General features: G+C 41.0%; 1 protein-coding gene across 1 annotated transcript in view; it reads left to right on the forward strand.

Moving 5' to 3' along the window:
- tet2 (tet methylcytosine dioxygenase 2) overlaps positions 1-19,547 on the forward strand; it is a 26,163-nt gene continuing 6,616 nt past the window's right edge. Inside the window, exons 1-7 of the mRNA XM_089005601.1 lie at positions 1-416; positions 15,045-17,836; positions 17,909-17,999; positions 18,102-18,195; positions 18,290-18,498; positions 18,810-18,960; positions 19,071-19,160. Of these exons, the coding sequence (XP_088861727.1) occupies positions 15,088-17,836; positions 17,909-17,999; positions 18,102-18,195; positions 18,290-18,498; positions 18,810-18,960; positions 19,071-19,160 (3,384 nt within the window). The 5' untranslated portion in view covers positions 1-416; positions 15,045-15,087. The remainder of the gene's footprint in view (positions 417-15,044; positions 17,837-17,908; positions 18,000-18,101; positions 18,196-18,289; positions 18,499-18,809; positions 18,961-19,070; positions 19,161-19,547) is intronic.

Here is a 19,547-nt window from a genome sequence, read left to right on the forward strand (position 1 = left end):
AAGAAAACCTGTCCCTTTGTGTGGGGAAAGACTCAGTAGGAAAAGTGATTGTGGGACGATGTGAGTTTGCCGGCAAAATAAGGATCTGTTTTCCCTGCCTCTCACATGACCCAGCGGACATTTTTTTTTAATTTCATGGTCAAACTCTTGGCGTGTTTTTTGACTGGCTAAAAAAGTAGAATCAATCACCTCAGAGTTGGATTCTCTAGCCGGTAAACAGCGACAACCCGGCCGGCTTCGTCCTGATGATGAGAGCAGACGTCAGACTGGTTTACATGAATATTGATGTGGAGGATAGTCTGTTTCATAGAAGAACAGAAGGAGGCAAGATGGCTGCCCTTTAGGATTTGTTACAGGAGGGAGATTCCAGACGCTTCGGTTGGAATTAATATAAAAGTGGAGGGACGTGAAAGAAGGTGAGGATTTGCTGACGAGGGTGGTTAAAAATACACTTGTTTTTTTCTTCTTCTCTTCTCGACATTGGGATGCATTTTTTGATGCTTTTGAGAGGAAAGCTAGCTACAGCTAACGTCCACCCCCCTTTCTATCTCTCTCTCTCTCACGAATAATGAGAGGATTTTAGCAACTCCAACATTTTTCTTTCTTGTTCTGCCCGTCGAGACACATTTTTCGCGTTTCCATTCGAGCTCTGCGTTGACTTCTTTACAAACATTTTGATTCTCAGCCTCCTTGCTCGTAGTTTTTTCTTCTCTCTCCCCATTAAGAATGAAAGTGCTCGCTGTCGAACCCCCTCTTCCCCCCTTCCTCGCTCATGGTTCCATTTAATTTTTAAATGTGTGCTTCAGAGCCAACGCACCATTATTTTGGTGGTTTACGTTTGAGCGAGCGGAGAACAATTTGGAATTGATACACGGGGAACTGCCACTGACGTTAAATAGAATGTGTCGATGTTGTTTGCAGATGGGTGCATTTGTTAGCACCGTGTTGTATGCGGACTCTTTGCGTGAGTGAGCAAAAGTCCAAGCTGGGTATGTCTTGTGGTCGTCTTTTGCGTCACGGTGTAGTTGGACTACTGTGTGTATTCTCGGTGAATTGTCTTTCATTGCTTTTGCTGGTGAACTAAAAATCAGGCATAAAGGCAAAGACCATTAAGATGCGTCAGAGGAAGCCAGAAAGGTTGGAAAGATTTCATTTCAAGAAACTCAAACCTAATTGGAATTTCTGTTGACATGGATCGGCTGCATGATCGATAGCTTGGTTTTCACCATTTTTCCAAACAGCCCCAAAAATGTCAAATTCAAGCAAGGGATAACAATGTACAGTTTTTGTGTTTAAATTTAGGTTAATAGCACAAGGGGGTTGAGCGAGGATAAGGAAGAAGAAAAACGCAGGCCTAACATCAACCGATAGCACGATTCCAAGTGATAAGAGCGTGTCAACGGTTTGCATAACAAGCACAATTAGCCCCCCTGAAAAGTCACAATAACATGTCAATTTGCATGCGTTAGGCCTTAACAGCAAATAGCTAATGAGTTGTTTCATTTATTTTTTTTCCTTGCAAGTCCTACTGAATGATTACCATCTGGCCAATTACAATCTAACAGATCTGCCTCAGGTTTGTGTATTAGACGTGTATTCCACCGACCCCTGCGGAACTGCTGTCACAAAGTTCCTCGGGGTAAAAAGCTAACGCAGACTTGCTTCGGGGTAGAGAACATTTTATTTGGGCTCGTTTGCCTTGGTGGGGTAACAAACCGATTTGGTTATGCTGGAAACAAGACCAGGCAATCCACAACCTTGCTTGTCATGAAGGATTTTAGCTAAGATTGAGTTAGAATTTTCACAGAAATTGGACACGAGTCCAATTTACACAAGTCATTATTTACAGAAATCAGACATTTGTCACGATTTTGCTTGAAATTGGACACTAGTCGCAATTTTTACAGAAATTTGATACTAGTTACAATTTTGACTGAGTCACATTTTTTATAGAAATTGGACAGTAGCCACATTTTTTTTTCCAAAAATTGGACACAAGTCACAATTTTTACTGAAATTGGACACTAATCATTTTTTTTTACAGAAATTGGACACTAGTCACAATTATTTATCGAAATTGGACAGTAGCCGGAATGTTTCCAGAAATTGGAGACTGGTCACCATTTTTATAGAAATTGGACACTAGTCACAATTTTTGAACAGAAATTGGACACTGGACATGATTTTTACAGAAATTGGACAGTAGTCACTATTTTTAACGAAAATTGCACACTAGTCACAATTTTTTTACAGAAATTGGACACTGGACATGATTTTTACAGAAATTGGACAGGAGTCACTATTTTTAACGAAAATTGCACACTAGTCACAATTTTTTTACAGAAATTGGCCACTAGTCAACATTTTGACAAAAAATGGACACTAGGTACGGTTTTTACAGAAATTAGACTATAGACTTTTTTTTACAGAAAATTGGACACTAGTCACAATTTTGACAGAAGGGGGACACGTCCCAATTTTTACAGAAATCGGACACAAGTCACTATTTTGGAAGAAATTGGACAAGACTTTTGTGCTCTGAATGTAGCGACACTGATTTTTGTTCTAACTGGCTAATAAGAAAAGAAATAATCATCAGCGAGCCTGACAACTTTGGAAATGTGTGTGTTGCACCCCTGTGACATTGGTTGTTTTGATGTGTTTTTGATGATATTCTGATGACAGTGTGCCATGACAGCTTCTTCTTGCGCGTACTGGTTCTCATGGAGAAAATACAAGAATTTAAAATAATATATATCATAAAAATGCAATGACCATTTAAAAGATGGCATTGCTGAGTGTAAAACATTTCTTTGCTGTATCTCACATGTTCCCATTGCTTCATGTCTATCTGCATTGCTGCTGTTACTCCACCAATCCGAAAGAGGCACAGGGAGCTTTCATAGGCCCATAGGGGCTTAGTGGAAAGAGGGGGGAAGGGCCAAGTAGATCAATCACATTCACATTGCTACTCTCCACTATCCTCATCCACAGATAAAGCCGCGTGCTTGCTCCTCCATTGAGGCTCTAAAGTCCCCTTTATGTCACTTCCAGGGCCCAAAAAAAAGACAATTTCACCTTCAAGAATGTCCAGTTGCCATAGCACGGCTCAACAATGCTGGGCCGCTTACAATGCCCAAGCACCTCACCTCTGACCCTACTGTGTCCAGCCCACGCATCATATTTCCACCCAAGGGTAGTTGCACAAATAACACAGGAAAACAAACACCGGCGGTTTGAACGCCAGTCACAGCTTCACTGCTTTCCTGAAACGAAACGGTCATGTAAGAGTGCGCTGTATTGATTTCTTTCGGATTGATTTTTTTTTCTCCCCATGTGTGCTATTGGATTGTTGGTTTGCTATGTGGAGAAGCTGAATGTAATCACTTTAGGAATTGGGCTAACGTTTTTGAATATTTGTATATTTCAGGACATATGCATGAGGAAAAGTATTTTGGAGTATATTGCAACAAATGCAGATATATAAGCAGGAATAACCCAAAATAAATTAATTTAAAAAGACATGAATAAATACATACATAAATAAGGAAATAAATCAATCAATATATAAATAAATAAAATAAATGAATAAATAGCCAAATAAATAAATCTATAAATAACTAAATAAATAAAAACACAAATAAAAAAATAAATAACTAAATAAATAAATGAATACGTAAATAAATACAATAAATGAATAAACATATAGTTAAATAAATATATCTATAAATAAAATAAATACATAGATAAATAAAAATACAATTACAACATAAATAAATAGGAAAAAATAAATCTATAAAAGAAAGAACATAAACAAATAAATAAATAAATAAATAAATAAATAGACAAAAACAAAGTGAATGTACGACTATCTCCAATAGGGCAAAGTGACAGTCTTAAATAATTATAACAGCGGACAAATAAAAGAGAAACGAAACCCACGACAGACGACAAAGCACGCAATGAGATAACATTTTTGAGCGACCAGTCCAGGGCGAGCGATCTAGACCTCGAGTCAGTTTTGATATCCGTATTTAGCCCCCGAGTGTTGAGACAGCAAGGGCAGTGACGAGGAAAAAAAACCTCCACATGAGCACACGCACATGGCCGCTGTGTTTACAAACACTATCGTAGCGTTCGGTAACGTGGCAGGCACGACGTTACGTAAGTATCCCAAATTAAACACCATCTTGACTTGCCTGGATTGAGACTCGCGACGAATCGCAAACACGATTTGCTTGAACGATATTTTTGATTGATTTCTTTGTATGAGTTATAACTATCTGTCGGTTGGGTTGAACGTATACTTCCACCACTTGCGTAATGATTGACATACCAATGCTCAGAATAACGACATAAATATGTAGAATGTTTAAAAATAACAAAGGAAACTGCCTTTTCATGTACCTGTAATTCTTTTCGCTAATGAACAAATCCTACTACCTCAAAATAGATTGCCTGCTACCAAACAGTGCCCATCGTGATCGAAAGAATCGCATGTGTCTGCGTGTTTGCCCCCCGTTTCGAAAATGTCAGACATGTAGGACCAGCACAGGAAGAAGCTATCATTTAAAAGGTTAGTAGCAGACCCAAACCCCTCCATCCAGAAGCACACCCTGAACCAAAAGCCTTTTGAATAGTGGTGATGATAGTGGACAGTTGATCACGTTATCGGGTTACAGGTTATTTTTTATCGGTGCTTGAAAGGGTTAAGCATTGGGTCTCAGAAATAGGTTAGCTGTCCTATGGGTCACGTTAAGCCATTCGCTGCCATTCAAGTTGGGAATTGAAAAATGTGACGCGGGCGCCATTCTTTTTTCGCCAGTTTTTGCGGGGGGTGCCCAGAAAGTGCTGGTCAGACCTCTGGCAATGTCTTTTCCCTTCCACGAGGGAGCAGCATTTGGCTTTTGTCCATGTTAGTGCTTTGTTACAGCTTGAGCTGTTGTTAAAGCGCGATATAAACCTATATGTATGTATGTATTGTGTACAGCCGCCCCCATTTCAAGTTCAGATAATTCCAGACCCATATAGCTGAGGAATTAACTATTGTTTCAGAAAGAAGAGAGTCTAAGGTTTCTTACGCTGAACTGTATGTTTATGTAGACCTAAAACTCAATATTCTGTGGGTCCTGCAGTTTGAGTGAAAATGACAAAAACCCTGGCACTGGAGTGGACACACTTTTGTACATCGTCTGTCAGTGAATGAGTTAATATGACCTTTTTGTAATATATATATATATATATATATATATATATATATATATATATATATATATATATATATATATATATCATTTTCTGTGCTCATTCTTCAACCCCATTTCCTGTTTGTGGTGACGCGTGCATAAAAGTGCTCATGCAAACAGAAGGAAATGTTCGACAAAAATCCCCATTGAGTGAATCATACCTTTTCAGCTGAAGGCAAAAAGCCCAAGCAGAATTTAAAAACTAACATTGAAAGAGGCAATTGTTCATGATGTGAATTGAATTCAGTGCAACTCATTATTTAAACTAAAAATTATCAAAAGAAAAATAGTAGCTTCTTTTCTAGCAAAGGCAAATGTTTATGTTGAAGGTGCAGAGTAGAAACATAGACAATAGCGCGTGGCGATAGAAAGACGCTCACAACATCAGAGCAAAACGATCCCGCCGTCAGTGGCGCTGTGGTAATGTTCAGACCAGATGGTCTTTGGAACGCTCAGGCGGCCGGTAACCATGGCGACCGGGCGGCCTGAAATAAATTAACTTTTCTCCGCGCGCAGTTCATCAAGTTAGTCAGATATATTGACTGTCGCAACGGACAAAGCGGGAAGTGGTGGGGGTGGTGGGTTAGAGAGCAAGAAGACAAGCGGTTGGAAGGAGACGCGCAGCTTTGTCAAGAAGGGGGTGGCGGGTTCGCGAGCAAGGTCGGACGCGGTCTGAATCGTTCCCGTCTCCGCACCCCATGATGCTTTAAGACCGAGTAAAAAGGAATTGGATTTATGTCTGCGTCCTTTGCGCAGGGAGTTTTGTTATCTTGTGGAAGCGGGGTGTCTAGTTGTGGGGGGAGGGGGGTCTTGATGTCAACAAGAGTCTCTTCTACTTTCATACTTTCAGATTAGTGATTAGTGATAGAGTTTGATCTGGGCTAAGGGTCAACTGCTGTTTACTATCAAATGTGACCTCCTGTGAAAAAGAGGAATGCAACCCCGCCCCCTCCCAAAAAAACAACAACAAAAAGCAAACGCACAGTTTTAGCCCAGCCAATTGGAGACTGGACATAAAAGTTCTCACATTGTAGTCTGCATACCTGTCAACTTTTGCATTTTCCCGGTACTTTATACATATTTTATCATTTCAAATAATGTAAGGCATAATACAACTTTTATATGGAAAAACAGAAAATAATAATTGTGAACTGATATTTACAAAGTCCATTTTGGATCAAATCCAGTAGATCCCAAATGCTGGTAGCCAACGACAATGTTAGCGCCGCTCGCTAATACAGTAAAGTCTCATTCTATCGATATTCTTGGGAGTTGGAAAAAATGTCGCTATAACCGTACTATCGATATATCCGTCCTGCGCCGAACTGCATTAAAAGCATGCTTTTTGTACAGTAGTGAAGCGAAAAATAAACTGATGCATAAAATAAAAACGTCTTTACACTTTTTTAATGACTATTTCCTTTCAAAAATGCAACCAATGCAACATCCACACGTTGTTCTATACTCACGAAACCACGAACGCCAGTACAAACATATGAAAAACAGTGATTGTTGCATGCGATAAAGATATCTGAATACAACAATTAAATACATGGATGGAAAACAAAAACTGCAACGTTTACATGACTTACGTTGATGAAGTATTCTGCGGCACGTCGAACTATTTCGCGATGGATGAGTTGCTCCTTGTTGGACTCTCCTTGACAGCCACTATTGCCTTGTACTTCGTTCTGAGATCACAATTCTTACGTTTCCCCATGGTTTAAATTGGTGTTGAACAACAGTACTGTATATAAACTCTGCTACGCCTTTTTTATTGTGCTCGCGTATGACAGTTCAAAACACGGAAGCTGGTAAAAAATGGCGTCTGCTACACTGCGCAAGACACGGGAGCTGGTCATGTGACCAAGTCACGTGACCAACAGCGCGACCGATATAGATTTTGATAATGGTGGTACTGTACAGAAACCCCTAAGCAAATATCGATTCACCTTAAACTGCTTTTGTATTGATATAAACATAGCAAAATGGCCGGCGGGAGATGAAAAAGAGCACCGTAGTAATTATCGTAAGATTATCGTAAGAACCATGAATTGTACTGAATGGAACTAATTATACATAAAAAGACGAGAAATTTGGCGGGAAATGAAAATAGTATCGTAATAAGCAGTATTATCAATATAACCGATATTGATATAACGAGACTTTACTGTATTGTCACGGCAAACCAGCAAAAGTAATCTTCAATCGTATTTTTTATTATCGCTGTGTACAGTCGGATTGATGAAAGCATAATGTGCGCATGCGCAGTAAGAATATTTAAAAAAAGAAATAAAAAGAACGAGCAGATTGCGTTAAGCCTTTTGTCTTTAATCCGCGTTGTCAAGCACGCATTAATTGATTTATTTGCCTCTATGTTTATTCACTATCTATTTGCAATCTATGAGCTATCTTGCTGGCTAGCTAGCTATCTAGCTATCTAACTTGTCCTGTGACTGGAAGTGACTTCGAGAGTTTTGAAGGGTGCTTGTAAATGAAATGTATTATTATTGTTATTATTATTATTATCGATCTTATACCTAGCTCGCTAGCTTTCTATCTATTTCCTGGGTTGAGTAAACGTGACCGCGTGCATGTGGCTGCCGCTGCTCACCTATTGCAAATATTACCCTGTGACTGTAAAGTGACCTTGGGAGTTTTGAAAGGCGCTTATAAAAAAAATGTATTATTACAGTAAAGTCTCGTTATATCGATATCGGATATATCGATAGTCCCGGTTATATCGATACTATTTCTATGCACGCACGGAGAAAATTACATGCAAACAGGGTCGGATATATCGATAGTCCCGGTTATATCGATATTTTTTCGGACTCCCTTGAATATCGATATAACGAGACTTTACTGTATTTTTAAGATGTCTGCATTTCCGCTTGTGTTATCATTTTTTTATCATTTCAAATAATATACGCCGTGCCACAACTTTTATATGGGAATTGTAATCATTTATATGGGTATTAGCTATTAGCCAAGGTTGACAGGCATGAGTCTGTTATTGAACAGCGGCGGATTTATTGACATCTCTTCTTACAGTTTGCTAACCCACCACGCATCTAAAAAAATCTCAGCCCACTCCAAAACGACTGAAAATACCTTTTCTCCAACAGTAAATGAATTGCAATTTTTAAATACATCAAGGCTGGTTTGTTAGCAGTTGAGCCAGTTGAGCCGGTTCAAGTGGTTAAGCCTCACCCTTTAACATGAAAACCAAGTCACATCATTTTTTTCTTTCAAAAGTTTCAACAACTCAATGACTTTTGAACCCATCATGGTTCTTCGCCGGAAAACATTGACAGTAATGCCCTTTGTCACTGACAAAGTCATCTGGAAACAGTTCAACATGACCCCGCCCCCCTCCCCCAAAAAATAAAAAATGGGTGTATTTATGTTCATGGAATGAATGCATTGTATGAATTGTACTGTTTTAGTTGCGGCTTGTGGATTTGCGAAGAAATCTTTTCCCATCCTAAGGCAGCTCGTGTCTGACAAACGTCACAATGCAACTAGTCAAATAAAAATAAAGAAACAAGATGGGGAAGAGAAAAAAAATGTGTGAATGCAATTACGGCAATAGCTGCAGGACGACAAAGATAGCAAAAAGGGGAATCTCCCCGCCAAGTTGACTACATCTGTTCTGCATTAAACATAAAGAACAGTGATGCCGGTAGGGAGGAGGTGGAGGAAATTCTCCAGGGAACAAAATTACAAACAGAAGAGAACTTCCTATGCATTGTGATTGGGCTCATGTATTAACTTTATTTGCTAGTTTGAACAAGATAATGAGCATCGGAAGAAAAATACATTCCTACTCATGACATAACAAAACAATAATTCCTTGTCATAACAAAATAGATATACAGTAAAGTCTCGTTATATCGATATCGGTTATATCAATAGTACTGCTTATTACGATACTATTTCTATGAACGCTAGGAGAAAATTTACATGCCGCACCGCAGGATCGGATATATCGATAGTCCGGTTATATCGATATTTTTTCAGACTCCCGAGAATATCGATATAACGAGACTTTACTGTATATATGTAATAACAATAACAATAACAATAATAATAATCATGCATTAAATCTCTAAGCACCTCTCAAAACTCTCAAGGTCACTTTACAGTCACAAGTTTTTCTGAGGGTGAGCAGCGGCAGCCACACGCGCCAACGTTCACTCAACCCCGAAGTAACTCAAATAGAGAGAAAGCGAGCTAGCTCACTAATGGATAGCTATATATATATATTTGGGGCAGGAGCACAAATTGGATAACGGATGGGTAATACTCAATGAATAAAATTATAACCCCATATGATTTTTTTTTTCCACTAAGATAAGATTCTGGTGTCAAACTCCAGGTCCAAGGGCCAGATCTGGGCCCACCACATCATTTTCTGTGGCTCACGAATGCAATTAGAAAATGTCAACTTCCATGATTCTTTCCAAAATGTCATTTTAAATTCTGATATGTAACAAAAAAGAGGTATATTCGAAGGATTTTCTTGTGGCCACCCACCACTCATGGAAAATTAGGAAATTAAACAACAGTTGAATGGACGGTTATTTTTGACTTCTTTACATGGTTCCAGTCATGATGGCCCTCCAAGGCATTTAACTCATTCACTGCCATTCCTGAATTTATTCAGGAATTGAAATTATGACGTGGAGTGGCATTTTCGAATTTGTTCGGGTTTTAGGTTTTTTTTTTTTGCAGGGAGCGGGAGGGGGGGGGGGTGCTGATAAAGTGCGAGCCAGACCTTTGGCAATGTTTTTCCCTCCCACGAGGGAGCAGCATATGACTTTTGTACAGCCACCTCCATTTCAAGCTCAGATAACTTAAAGGAAAACCGACACCACTTTTTTGTTTCCTAACTGACATCAGAAAAATGATTTATAGCATCTAATATACCCAAAACACACAGGATGATATTTTTAGTCAAATGAAAAACACCAATAAAAATGACTTAAAGTGTCCAAAAAATTGAACCTGGAAGCGGCCAGTTTCAGAAGGTCCCGCCCCCTTATTTGTGATGTCACGCCAAGACATCTTGCCTTGCTCAAGAATCAAAACAATGGCTTCAGATTCGGACAAGATGCTTTCTTGTTACTCATCCAGTTATGAATATGATTCAAATAGTTCTGAAGAGGAAAGCATAAATGTTGGCAATCGATTAAAGAAGTTATTCCCTGTCATTTTGAGGCATCTGGACAGAAATGTAGCACCCAGAAAATGCAGAAGATGGCACCAAAGCTCCGTTGGAAATGGGCTGATTTGTCTGCTGGGAATTTGTGTCAGCGAATCTCAAATAGTTGTCAAGTAGCAACACACAACGATTTACCATCGCGTTATTTATGTTTTCCTTCTAATTTCGCCATCAACACGAAGTCATTTGAAGCGATTTTACAAATTATGGACACAACTTGTCCGGAGGCATCGGTTGTCCTTTAAAGGGCAACCGACCGTCACTTTTTTGTTTTTTAACTGACATCAGAAAAACATTTTATAGCATCTAAAATACCCAAAACACACAGTATGATATTTTTAGTCAAATGCAAAACACCAATAAAAATGACTTAAAGTGTCCAAAATCTGCAAAAAATTGAGCTGCGAATTGTGCATTTTCAGAAAGTCCCGCCCCCAGTTCATGACGTCATGCCAAGATGTCTTGCATTGCTGGAGAATCAAAACAATGGCTTCAGATTCGGAGAATATGCTTTCTTGTTACACATCCAGTTATGAATATGATTCAAATAGTTCTGAAGAGGAAATCATACATGTTTGCAATCGATTAAATAATTTAATCTATGTCATTTTGAGGCAAACGGGCGGGGGGAATGTCTCACCCAAAAAGAGGCAAGAAAAATGGCCACCGAGCTGTGAGGAATGAATCAGCCCGTTTCCACAGGCTGATACATTTCTTCCATGGAGCTTGACTCCCTCTGCTGGCGGCTTTTGAATGTAACACAAGGGTTTCGAAAAAACAGTACGGCAAAATACATTGACGAGATGGAAGGACCGCTACAATGTGTCTTTTTTACGGTAAAGGGCAGTCCTTTTCTGACGTCACGTGAGGACTCGTCACCAACTCAAAAACAAGACTTCCTGAATGTTCAGCGCGAGTCTTAAAACATAAAATATAGCTAAATGCGGTGGAATCTTATTAAAATACGCCCAGTAGAAGTCATTTGAAGCCATTTTACAAATTATGGACACAACTTGTCCGGAGACGTCGGTTGGCCTTTAAGTCTAAGGTTTCTTACGCTGGATTGAATGTTTATGTAGTCCTAAAACTCAATATTCTGTGGGTCCTTTGAGTGAAAATGACGAAAGCCCCAGCACTGGAGTTGACCCATTTTTGCATGTCTGGCAGTGAATGAGTGAAAATGACTGACACCCCTGACATTGTCCATCACAAGAGAGGGAAAAAATCGTGATCTGCTTTTTCAAGCAATTATTGAATCTGCATATATTCTCACGTCAAACTTAACTTGGTTACGATAAGAAATTATTGTACTCCACCAGCCTAGAAATGTAGGGTGGTTGTTTTTTTTAAAGCAGTATCAAATTTGGCCATGAACACTCCACCCCCCAAAAAAAGAAAAAAACATAAAATATGAAAGTAGCAGGGAAAACCAATACGCGTCTTCTGGACATCCACATAACTTGACAACTTGCTTCCGAACAACCCAACCAAGAGTCAACTTTTCAGATATTTGCAAAGGAAGAAAGTGGCTCTGTTCCATCAGTCAAAAATTGCCCCGATAGATGAGACCTGCTCTATTTTAAAAATGAGGTGGGAGGGAAAAAAATAAGTCACAGTCACCAAGCTAAAAATTCTCAACATTCCAACACAACCTCTGGCTGTTTCACAACCCAAGATAGATCAATGCTAAAAAATAATAATAATAATAATACGCCAAACGTTAACAAATGTAGCTTTGTCTTTGGCCCGACCATTATCACATTTCATTTAATTCATTTCGCAGTACTCTGCGTTAAATTTACCCCCCTCCCCCAGGATATCGTTTTAAAGGCTTTAAAGAGATGGACGAAGACACAGGAGCCTTTTGTTTCTTTGCATCTGTGGAAGGGTATCATATGTTCATACCAGTAGTTATGAGGGACCATGTGAGATAATTTGCAAGCAAGCGTAGCAACAGTGCGCCATGTGACGCGAATCACAAGTGGGAGTTCAAAACCAACGTGGCGAGATGGAGAGCATGAAGGAACATGTGTCTTTACATGTGTGACTAGCAGTTGACCGGCAGGAAAGGCATATTGGGCCAAGTGGCACTTCCCGAATCCCAACTAAATCTTCAGCCAGCGGTAATTCTTAAAGGGTGGGAGTAGTTGATACTGTACCCTCTAGTGGCAAGCAAAATAATCACTGAATACAGTTTAGTTGTATTTAACTCATTCACTGCCATTCCTGAATTTATTTGTGAATTGAACAGCATGGCGTAGAGCGCCATTCCCAAATTTGTTCGGGTTTTGGTTTTTCTTGCGGGGGGTTGCCGATAAAGCACTGGTTAGACCTCTGGCAGCATATATGTATTCAAACTCACACAAGAGCCCATCTGGTGCAACTGAGGGGGGAAAAAGGGGGACGTGAGTAGAGATAAAAGTTTGCATAGTCAGCTGGAATGCCAAGTTGTGTAAATGTTGTCATAGGTTGTGTGGTTTGCACAGTCTATCTCTATATTTAGGGGGGTGGATTGAAAAGACTGCAGGATGCAAATAATCTGACCTAATTACACACGGTCTGTAGTGAAGGAGAGTTCACTCTTTAACCCAGTAACTTGACGGAGGACAGAGTGTTGTCTCTAATCAGCCAAAAAATAATGCCGAATCTCCTGAAGGAAGAATAGCAAATTCCCTTGGAAATGCTTACGGACTATACTTTAGAAAAAAAGAAAAAAAACAACAGGAAGGCTTGGCAAGCATTTAACTTATTGCATCACTCTACATTGCCAAGCATTTGCTTTTAACAAGACCGCTCTTTAGCCTTGCTGCCAAAGTCTCAACCTGAATGACAGGAAAGAGATTCTCCTAGCAGCTGTTGTGAGGGTGAATGTCACTTACGACCATGTCCCGCCAAATAGATGGCATCAACTATGGAGATGTAACTGGAGACATGACTATGGAGGCAGGAACAAATAAATGAATGAATAAATGGTGCATAACATTGCAGCTCGGAATGAAATTATTCAAAAGTTGTACAAAATGTGCAGCAAAACGCGACGATGCGCCCACTAAAAATTGGCAGTATCTTTCGAATTCGAGTAGAAATGAAAATACGGAAAAAAGATGAAAATACGAGCAAGTGTTTGTACAGGCGTGTTCAAACTGCACACGCTAAATGACGAGCTTAAAACATGAGGGAGCTGGATGAATGACACATATTCGCGTGGGGCAACCTGACGTACAATAACGACATCGACTTGTGGAGACAAATCGCTTCAATACAAGCCAAGTTGAGTCATGGGAAAGATTAAATTGTGTGTACGTATTCCTTGCGTGAGGAAAAAGATGTTGCTAGAGAGAAATGTAAACACTTCAAAAGGATAGAAAGGAAAAATAGTTTTGAAAAAATATCCTATGCAAAAGAAAGGCTTACTGGACCAATAGTAATGACATGCAATAGGTTTTTGATTCATATATTTCTACTGCTAAATAATAATCACAAGTTCTGCCCAAATCATGAGGCCGTATCCAACAATAAATGTCTTCAAGTGCATGACAGGACATTGCGTGTGCTATGGCATTTCATTACGTTTGGATGTATGCGCGCCAACAGGCCTACATTCAGCTGGGATTTCTGGCTTTGTCTGAGGTTCACAAAGATTATTTTTTTGTTGTTGTCAGAGAGGGTGTATCCAACTGTGACAAGCTGCTTTGGCTCCGCTTGGTTCTTTGTAAACCCCGGAGAGTCCCAATGGAATGGAGCTGCACTCACTCGCAGTCTCAGTGTTCACCCTCTTGACGTAGTTGCTGATTGACAGAGCGGCAGACAAAATAAAGGTGAAAGATAGGATTGGGGGAGGAGTGGTATCCAGTATCCCATTTCAGAAATGTCTCTCTGTCTCTGTCTCTCTCGCTGTCTCTCTCTCTCCCCTCAAAAAATGGCTGCTTATTTTTTCTTCAGCAATGTCTTAAAAATAGTTCAGCTGTGGATCAGTTGGTAAAGCAAGTTGACCAGCTCACAAGAGTTTAATGTTTGTAACACGGCTCAGACTCTGCGGTTGTTCGGTGGGTGGGATTAGAGGTGGGTTTGATGGATTGAGCCCAAAAAAATATTGGGGAAAAAAAGGTAAAGCACCAATCAGAGTTTGACAATATAAGGGGTTATAGGTTTGCTGGTGATGACAGTGTGAGGGTGGGCTTTTGCCTTATCTATGGATGCTCAAAAAGTAAGATCTCATCCCTATTACGAATGTTAACCCGTAAATCGTGAGTAACATCCAACGTTAATGACGTCGAGCAGACAAATGCGTATAGTTTCTCCTCTTGTTCAGATGTATGAACAACATGTAAAAGCCTGCTGCTGACAAAAGCCTCAAAAACAAACTTCTCTTGCCTACCATCTGGGGGAAATGATCATCTTTGATAAGCTTGACTTACCTTAAATAATTAATTTAGTTCTTGTGTCACATATGCAGCTCAGATACCGGATAGATGGATCATTCATGTAACTGAAAAGCCTTTTGGGGAACAGAATAAGGAAAAAATATATAGATCCACCATTGCTAAATTTTGACAACTTTTGTTTTGTAGGACGCACAGAGGGCAGCCTGTGAATGGACTCTGAGCAGGCCAGATGGAAACAGACCAGACAAGACATGAGACGGAAGAAAGTTTGACATTCACTAAAATTGCTACGTCCCGTCACATCTCGAACAAACTCCAGAATGGAGGAACCTTTTTAGATGGAGATCCTCTTCACATTACCGGAGACAGAAACTGGAACAATCACAAGGCCAGCACAGAGGCCAGCTCCATGAAACGGCAAAATGAAACCTGCAATGACCCTGGATCACTTCAGGGACTGTTGAATCAGGGGTCCTTTACAATGAACGGAGAGTTGATGAACGGGGATTTCAAACATGTACTCGGCGAACAGTCGTTCCTGGCCAGTCAGCCGAAGAAATTTAAAGTGGATACCGAGATTTGTGAATTGACAAAAAATATAGAATTTGAATGCAATGCTCAGGCGGAAATAAAATTAGGAAACAGTCATAGTACAATTCCTAATGGTGATCATTTTGCTGTGCCAAGAAACAAACAACTTTCAATCAACGGTGCTGTTCTCAGTACCTCAACTATAGAAAGTACACCAGGTGATCTCCTAGAGAGAACTTTGTCTCAATATTATCCAGAGCAGGTATCCATTGCCCCACAGAGGTCTGGGACACAAGACGCTCTGAATGGTTCTCTAACTACGAAATTACCGGGCGAGGATTGTATGCCTTCCACTTTGACTTCAGATTTCCCCAGTTCGGCTCAGATACTCAAATTGCAACGACAGCCTGAGACGTCTGGTATCGCTGATGGAGTCAACAATTTTGACTCCGTCGACTATATCGTGAATGGATACTCGAACAATCATGACACAGATTACCAGCAGAAAAAACAACAGCACCAACAGCAGTCGCCATCTTGCGCTGGTCGCGATAGATCTCTCGATCAGCTTCCTGGCATAATCCAATCATCAAATATCGCTCACGCTTTGCAACAACATAAAAATGGCCCACGGTGCTACCCCAATTTTCAACAAACGTATGAGAATGCGAACCAGGATTTTGATGGAAATGATTTTAAGGAGATCAATAGTCTACAGACAAAGAATGCTGAGTTGCTGAAATATGGATCGTCACCCAACTCTGGTATACAGAACATGGTGCAAGGCGGGAAAATGGGACCTGGTCATACTCAACAGTTTGAGATTCAGCCCAATAATTTCCAACACAGTGTTGGAAACATAAACAGGGCTGAGGGAATGGGAACTAAGGGACCTGATCCACAGCAGAGAATTCAGGCAGCTGGATTAGAAAACAGTCTAGATACAACCACACAGCAGAAGGACAACTCGTGTTCAAGTCTCCATCAGGGGAGCTGGATGGAACAAAACTCTTCAAAGCAACAGACGAGGGGTGCACCATCCCAGGCGGGGGAGGACAAGAGGGGCTTGTCCGCCATGGCTGTGTCAGACCAATCAAGGCGTAGCTTACAGGTTTCTGATCGGATTTTGGAGGAACCGCCTGGACAAAGGTTTGAGTCGCCTGGAATGTTTAAGGGAAACATTCGGGGGGATAACAGCATGCAAGACCAACAAATTGGTCTTTTAGCCCAACCGCACTGCGCTTCAGGGCCGAGCAGCAATAATTCGGAGTGGCGGCAATCCAATTTGAACGCAAATTTAATGCAGAAGCCTCCAGCCCAAATAAAGCACGATCTACAAGTCGGGGGATATTATCACGCCCCCATGCAGTCAAAGCACTTACATGACAACCCTGAATTACAGGATACATTGCCACCTGAATTTTTCACTGCACAGCAACAGCAGCACTGTAATCTTCCACGTCCGCTGTCTCACCCCCCGCAATTTGAAGAACAACAAGTCAAGTCTCCCATTTTCAGGCCACACAGTCAGCCTCAGCCAAGTCAAGTTCAACTTGACCAGCAACACAAAAACAGCTCTGCGCACCTCGGCAGCCACTTCCTCTACAAAAACACGACGGGTCTTCAAGGACAAGGTCAAAGATCATTTTCTCCCAACACAGGCAGCGGTGACTCCAGGCACTTTCAACCGCAGCGACCCAATAACTGCCACCCACCTAACAATAAGGGCCTATCTCATAATTCAACACAGTCGCAACCTTATTTGCCACATGGCGCAATAAATCAACAGATATCAATTCATGCGTATCCCAAGAGCGAACACCACTTGAAGGCGAGTTCTCAGGCCCAAAGAGGATCTCACCCGGGGTCGCAGATACCAGATCGAGACGTCCAGAAGCATGAAGCTCTACGTATGCATCTCTTACAAAGGCAGGAGAGACAAGGTCCTCCCAATTCTGCGCAAAACACTAGGGATCGCAAAATTGACCTCGCAAAAATAAAATTTGAAAACGGACCCAGATTTCATTTGCCCAGCTCACAACAGCAACTGGATGGATTGCAAATCAAGCAGGAGACTCAACAGTCTGCATGTGAGAACACCCGGCAGAACAACATCCTGGCCTCCATGGAGCAAAGTTTAAAACAGTACCAAATGTCTCATGTGTTTGAGAAGAAATCATTTGTCATGAATTCAAATAGAGTCAAAGTGGAATCCTCTGGGCCTGTCACGATCCTGTCAACCAACACGGAAATGTTTAAAGCGGAAGCATCTGGAGCAGCTATGTCCATGATGGCTTTAAAAGGAACACCTGACTCCACGCCCAAGAAAGAGCAACTCCTACAGAGGTTCATGGATTCGCCAATGAAGCTATTAGACACCCCGATAAAAAGTTTACTCGACACGCCGATTAAAACACAATACGACATTGCATCCTGCCACTGCGTTGGTGAGTTACCTGTATTTAGGTCACGTCACTTATATGGCGGGTTCTGACTACTGACACCTCCCTTTGTTTTAGAACAAATCAGTGAAAAGGATGAGGGCCCTTACTATACTCATCTTGGATCAGCACCGACTGTTTCTGGTATACGGGAGGAGATGGAGAGAAGGTAAAAAACAGTTTTACGGCAGCACGTGCTGTTCTAATCACAAAGCACTGTTCGATTGTTAGCACTGCAATATATATATGTATATATTTCTTTAATTCCAAGGTCTGGTTTTAACGGTAAAGCCATCAGGATAGAGAAAGTGGTATATACGGGCAAGGAAGGAAAAAGCACACAGGGGTGCCCGATTGCAAAATGGGTAGGCACTATTTTTCCTGTCATAATCTTGATGCTATTCTTCAGAAGAAAATATATACGCAATAAACAAATGGATTATATTCCTCATGATTCAGGTGATCCGCCGACCCAGCGTAGAGGAAAAGCTACTGGTGCTGGTTCGAGAACGCACTGGACACAAATGTGACACAGCCTGTATCATCGTGGCAATCCTTGTCTGGGAAGGCATTCAACCCAGCCTAGCTGACAAACTCTACCTCGAGCTAAGTGAAACTCTAACCAAGCATGGAGCCCTCACCCAAAGACGATGTGCTCTCAACGAAGAGTAAGTGACAACAAAATAAAAACAAAAATGACATACAGTGGGATCTCTTCTTATGAAATTAATCGGATCTGGAGGAAATTTCTTTGACACATACGGCAGATCTACCTCTTAGCCAATGGGATGCCAGGATGATGCTCAGTTGTAGCCAATGGCAGAGCAGCAATAAGAATGTTGCGTTTAGGAAAATCGGAGATGAGAGTAGAAGCCTATACTGTGTTTTTACCTTTTGTATCTTAAAATTTATGACACTTTCTAATTTTGTTTACACTCAATGGATATGAGAACCTCAAATAGTCATTGTTCCTTTTCAGGAGGACCTGTGCATGTCAGGGATTAAATCCAGATGCGTGTGGAGCATCGTTCTCCTTCGGATGCTCATGGAGCATGTATTACAACGGGTGCAAATTTGCCAGAAGTAAAATTCCAAGAAAGTTTAAACTTCAAGGAGATGATGTCAGAGAGGTATTTTACCACTGATGTGTGCTTTTTACTAATGTAACAGTATTACATATTAAGTGAGGTGTATCTAATTGAATATTTTATATTTAACAATGGTAATATTTGTTTTGCAGGAAGAGAGACTGGAGCAAAACTTTCAAAGTCTGGCAACCTTATTGGGCCCCTTGTATAAAAATATGGCACCTGAGGCTTATGGAAACCAGGTAAGGAAATGCAGCAGTTTGTAGACAAATGCATAGACATACAGAATACGGACAATAGCAGAATTTTGAAGACTAATTAATTTCCAGGGCGGCCCGGTAGTCGAGTGGTTAGCACACCGGCTTCACAGTGCAGAGGTCGCCGGTTCGTGTCCCGGTCCGGCCTCCCTGTGTGGAGTTTGCATGTTCTCCCCGGACCCGCGTGGGTTTTCTCGGGGTCCTCCGGTTTCCTCCCACACTCAAAAAAACATGCATGGCAGGCAGATGGACCACTCTAAATTGTCCCGAGGTGTGAGTGTGAGAGTGACTGTTGTATGTCTTTGTGTGCCCTGCGATTGGCTGGCAACCAATTCAGGGTGTCCCCCGCCTCGTGCCCGAAGACAGCTGAGA

Source organism: Hippocampus bargibanti, linkage group LG10 (assembly GCF_051943395.1).
Source record: "Hippocampus bargibanti isolate YZ-2025 linkage group LG10, ASM5194339v1, whole genome shotgun sequence".
Taxonomy (NCBI): domain Eukaryota; kingdom Metazoa; phylum Chordata; class Actinopteri; order Syngnathiformes; family Syngnathidae; genus Hippocampus; species Hippocampus bargibanti.